The sequence below is a fragment of the Trachurus trachurus genome, assembly GCF_905171665.1.
Source record: "Trachurus trachurus genome assembly, chromosome: 14".
In the NCBI taxonomy this organism is placed as follows: Eukaryota; Metazoa; Chordata; class Actinopteri; order Carangiformes; family Carangidae; genus Trachurus; species Trachurus trachurus.
Genome location: NC_139903.1, coordinates 10,071,979 through 10,075,640, shown reverse-complemented (window position 1 = coordinate 10,075,640; position 3,662 = coordinate 10,071,979). Strand labels below are relative to the sequence as shown.

Below are 3,662 nucleotides of genomic sequence, written 5' to 3'. Positions count from 1 at the left end.
TTTCAGGGCATAGTGCCTGATACTGCATAAAATAGTCCTGAACAGGCCTGCCTAAGACACATGAAGAGAGACGAGAGACACACTGCTTGAGAGCTTTCACAGGTGAGCTAAATGTACTTTTAAAATTTGATTTTAGTAAATTAAAGATCTCTATACTTGAATACCAGAGTTCAAAATGTGTAAAAATCCATAGGTGAGCCGTTTCTCGAAATTTTCCCAACTCTACAAAACAGCTTAGTAAAACATGATCTGATTTACTTTTAACAAAACATATTCATTCATTTATATCAAACTGTTTTAATGGACATAGAACTTCCATTCTCTGAACATACACCGATATATGCCATTCAAATACAGACTTCATGTGTTGTGGTCAGTCAACTGAATATTGGTCAACATGAGCTCCCTCAACAAGACTAGACGTCAAACTCAGAGCAGGATGGCCAGAAGCTGTCATTTAAGTGAGGAGTGATTTTGTAAACCGTTTTGTTTTGAATCCATATCTCCATCAATTTACCCTATTATTGGTTTGAGGGAAACTTAACATTGACAAATATTGACTGGACCATATTGTTTTTATAATGAGCATTCTGAACATTATCATGATCTACATTATTTATGGCCTTTACATATTTAATTTAAACTATTTTGTTTAAGTTACAGAAAAATAAAGTCACATTTTACCAAAGGAAACACATTTGCAGCCAAGTCTTGTTGACAGTTGCTGGCAACCAGGCTCACCGTCACAGACACCACCATCAGTCTCTTTAGAGCGCCGAACAAATCGATCGTTCAGTGCTTTCGTTTGCTTTACTCTTACTGTATCATCACATCTCCAGCCGTGTCAGGATGTGTACTATCTAACATTAGTTACATTTGACAAAGCCTTGGAGGTCTTCCAGGAATTTGATGTACTCTTGATGCTCAATGGCAGTGCTCAGCTCCATCAGTTCATCAGCGAAGGTGTTGTCGACCCCACGGTCAGCCAGGAAGTCCATCAAGTGGTCATACAGGGCCTGAACACAACATGGCAATGATTTAGTAATCAGTGATTATCCCTAATGAAAGGATTTTAGCACTTTGGTCAACACATGTTGTTTTTAAATGTGCCCTAGAAATAAAATTGACTTGACACGACTTGTTGGTTATTTTTCATACCCAGTCCAGAGAGTCTGTGTTGAGTGTGTAGCTGGTCTCCTTCCAGTCCGTGTCTCCCTCAGGCTGGAAACTGACCTCACGGATGGCAAAAATGTCGCTCTCATCTTCTCCTTCACCGTGACTCATCTACAAATGCAAATCCAGCTTTTATTAAAAACTTCAGAACATCAGACCCGTCACCCATCCGTTTATGTTTGAATGGATTTAGTCAAAACTTTACCTCATCCTCTGGGAAATGGCAGTCAAACACCAGGGAATGTTTTGAAGCCTGTTTCGTTACTTCAACAACAAAGTTGGGCGTTGACACAATTTCTGGCTGTACACAGAAACAGAAATATAGTTATTTTACCATTCAAACCTGAATGTTAAATTTAACATGACTGTGAATTCGGTGAATATACGTCAGTTAATCTCTACACATACATGTCTTAAACAGTCAGGTTTCTAACAGGTGTGTTGTGGCTCACCTCTTCCTCTGCTGCTGGCTTCTGTTGGCTCTGTTCTGCCTCTTCTTCAAAGTTAGGAGGGACGCTGTTGTTGACGTTGAATGTGACAGAGATTCTGTACAAAAGAGGACACACCACAAGCTTATTAATTTACTATTTTTTCTAGCAATCATTAGACAATGGTGTTACAACAACACTTACTTTTCCCCAGCAACAGTTCTTGAGAGTTTCGCCTCTGTGCCGTTCATCTCCAGCTCCCATCCTCCTGACATCTTAGGAAGGGTTTTAGTTTTCTGGATCTTCTTCTCTTCTTTGATTTCATCATTCAGAAAATCACCAAACGCTTTGTCACCTGTTTAAAGTATAACACACAGAGTACATATGAGGCTGCTGAGCTCTCATTGACGTGCAGATTTTATTTACTCTACCTTATTCCCTATCTATTTATTGTGTGTACTGTGTTTTTGTACTGTGCCAGTATGCAAGCTGCTGAAACCAATTGCCCCTGGTGAGATTAATAAAGCTGTCTGAGTCTGAAACCGACCTGCATCTTGCACACAGGATGATGATTAACTGGTTTTCCTACACCACATGTTATGGCCAATGACTGTCAAGGTGAATGTTTACTGTTACATGTTACAAGATGCTAACATTACTAGCTTACCTTAAAATAGGCACAGTTAAATTGGATTTAATGGTAAAATGTAGCTTAAGGTCAAACAGTGGTTATGTTCAGTAACTTAATGTTTAATTTCAGGGTAAGGTTGTTTCTTAAAGCTCTCCAGCTTGTGCCATGCAATCTTGCCTCATGCTAAGTAGCTAGCTAGGTGGCTAAGCTTAAATAAGGCAGTCTCTCGTCTCCTCAATCAAACTTTACCTTCTGTGTGCAGTCCTCCACATCCACAAGACACCGTGGGCTGCAGCACCTTCGAGCTGAACAGCTTGGGCCTGTATCCCGACGAGGCTCCGTTGCTGTTCAGCATCCACAGAGACCGGGTGAAGGGCCGGGTCGTGGCCGAACATGGTGAGCGCAGAGTCGGGCAGCTGAGCGGCAGGGCTCGGGCTGTGGAGGTGGTGGCTGAGGAAATACGGACAGCGGCTCCCACCGCACGGACCACAGACTTTAGCATAGTGAAAATAATATTAAGACGTGTGACGATAGACCTAAGTTATCTTGACCGTTCACAAACACCGGCTGGCTCCCTGTTCCTCCTGCTGCTGGAAGATCACAGAAACACACGTGTGGAAGGACACATTGACCTACGTAACTACGACCTCTGCACCGGAAATGGTACTTCAACAGTGAAAAAAGGAAAATATGAATATTGTTTTAATAGATTACATTGTTTTAATGTAATAGAATTCTTAAGAAACATATGATTTAAACGTTTTGTGAATATTATATTATAAATACAAAGAAATATATTTATTTTTACATTATATATTTTATGTTCTGGATTGACCGGTAGCGCCCCCCTGCGGCTTGTTTCAGGAGTTCAATAAGCGAAATTGTGCTTTGACCTCAGTACTGTCTGCAAGGTTAAAGCTTGTGTGTTTGCCCATGAAAAAACAACTCCAAAATCCCTACGTGTGTGTGAGTGAATGAGTGAGTGAGTGTATGATTGAATACACAATAACGTTAAAGCTTGTGTGTTTGCCCATGAAAAAACAACTTCAAAATCCCTACATGTGTGTGAGTGAATACAGCATCTGTACAAAAGAGATGAATGGATGGATATGGAGGACTAAATTAGATTAGTCCCATTAAAACAACGACCTGCTATCGAAAATCTGCTGCACCATCACATCCAGGACATAATATCATGTCTGGACTGAACTGTACATTGAGGGTGGAGGGTTACATCCCTGGGGAAACTTGTCGGGAGTCTGTACAAGGGGAGTCAGTTGCATCATTTAGGTACCATCGTCCTGCGGCCAGAAGATGGAGCTGTTCTCCATCATGTAAGTCATCACTGTACATCATTGCATCTACTGTATGGTTGACCTTGCTACATGCTCAGAGTCAGATGCTCGTGGACATGTTGTCCAATATGTAAT

General features: G+C 41.0%; 1 protein-coding gene across 1 annotated transcript; it reads right to left on the bottom strand.

Annotated features, from left to right (window-relative positions):
• Nucleotides 1-760: 760 nt before the first annotated feature.
• On the bottom strand, nt 761-2,852 carry c1qbp (complement component 1, q subcomponent binding protein). The gene is made up of 6 exons (XM_083986070.1): nt 2,482-2,852; nt 1,806-1,956; nt 1,626-1,719; nt 1,379-1,474; nt 1,159-1,284; nt 761-1,016 (listed from the first exon to the last, which is right to left on the bottom strand). The coding sequence occupies exons 1-6, from the start codon at nt 2,732-2,734 to the stop codon at nt 867-869; spliced, it is 870 nt and encodes a 289-aa protein (XP_083842196.1). The 5' UTR covers nt 2,735-2,852; the 3' UTR covers nt 761-866.
• Between the last annotated feature and the right edge of the window lie 810 nt (nt 2,853-3,662).

Coding starts and splice junctions, on each gene's coding strand:
- c1qbp (XM_083986070.1), bottom strand. CDS start 2,734: ATGCTAAAGTCTGTGGTCCGTGCGGTGGGAGCCGCTGTCCGTATTTCC. Junction 1,957..2,481: donor TGGAGGACTGCACACAGAAG/GTAAAGTTTGAT, acceptor TACTTTAAACAG/GTGACAAAGCGTTTGGTGAT. Junction 1,285..1,378: donor GCCATTTCCCAGAGGATGAG/GTAAAGTTTTGA, acceptor TTGCATTTGTAG/ATGAGTCACGGTGAAGGAGA.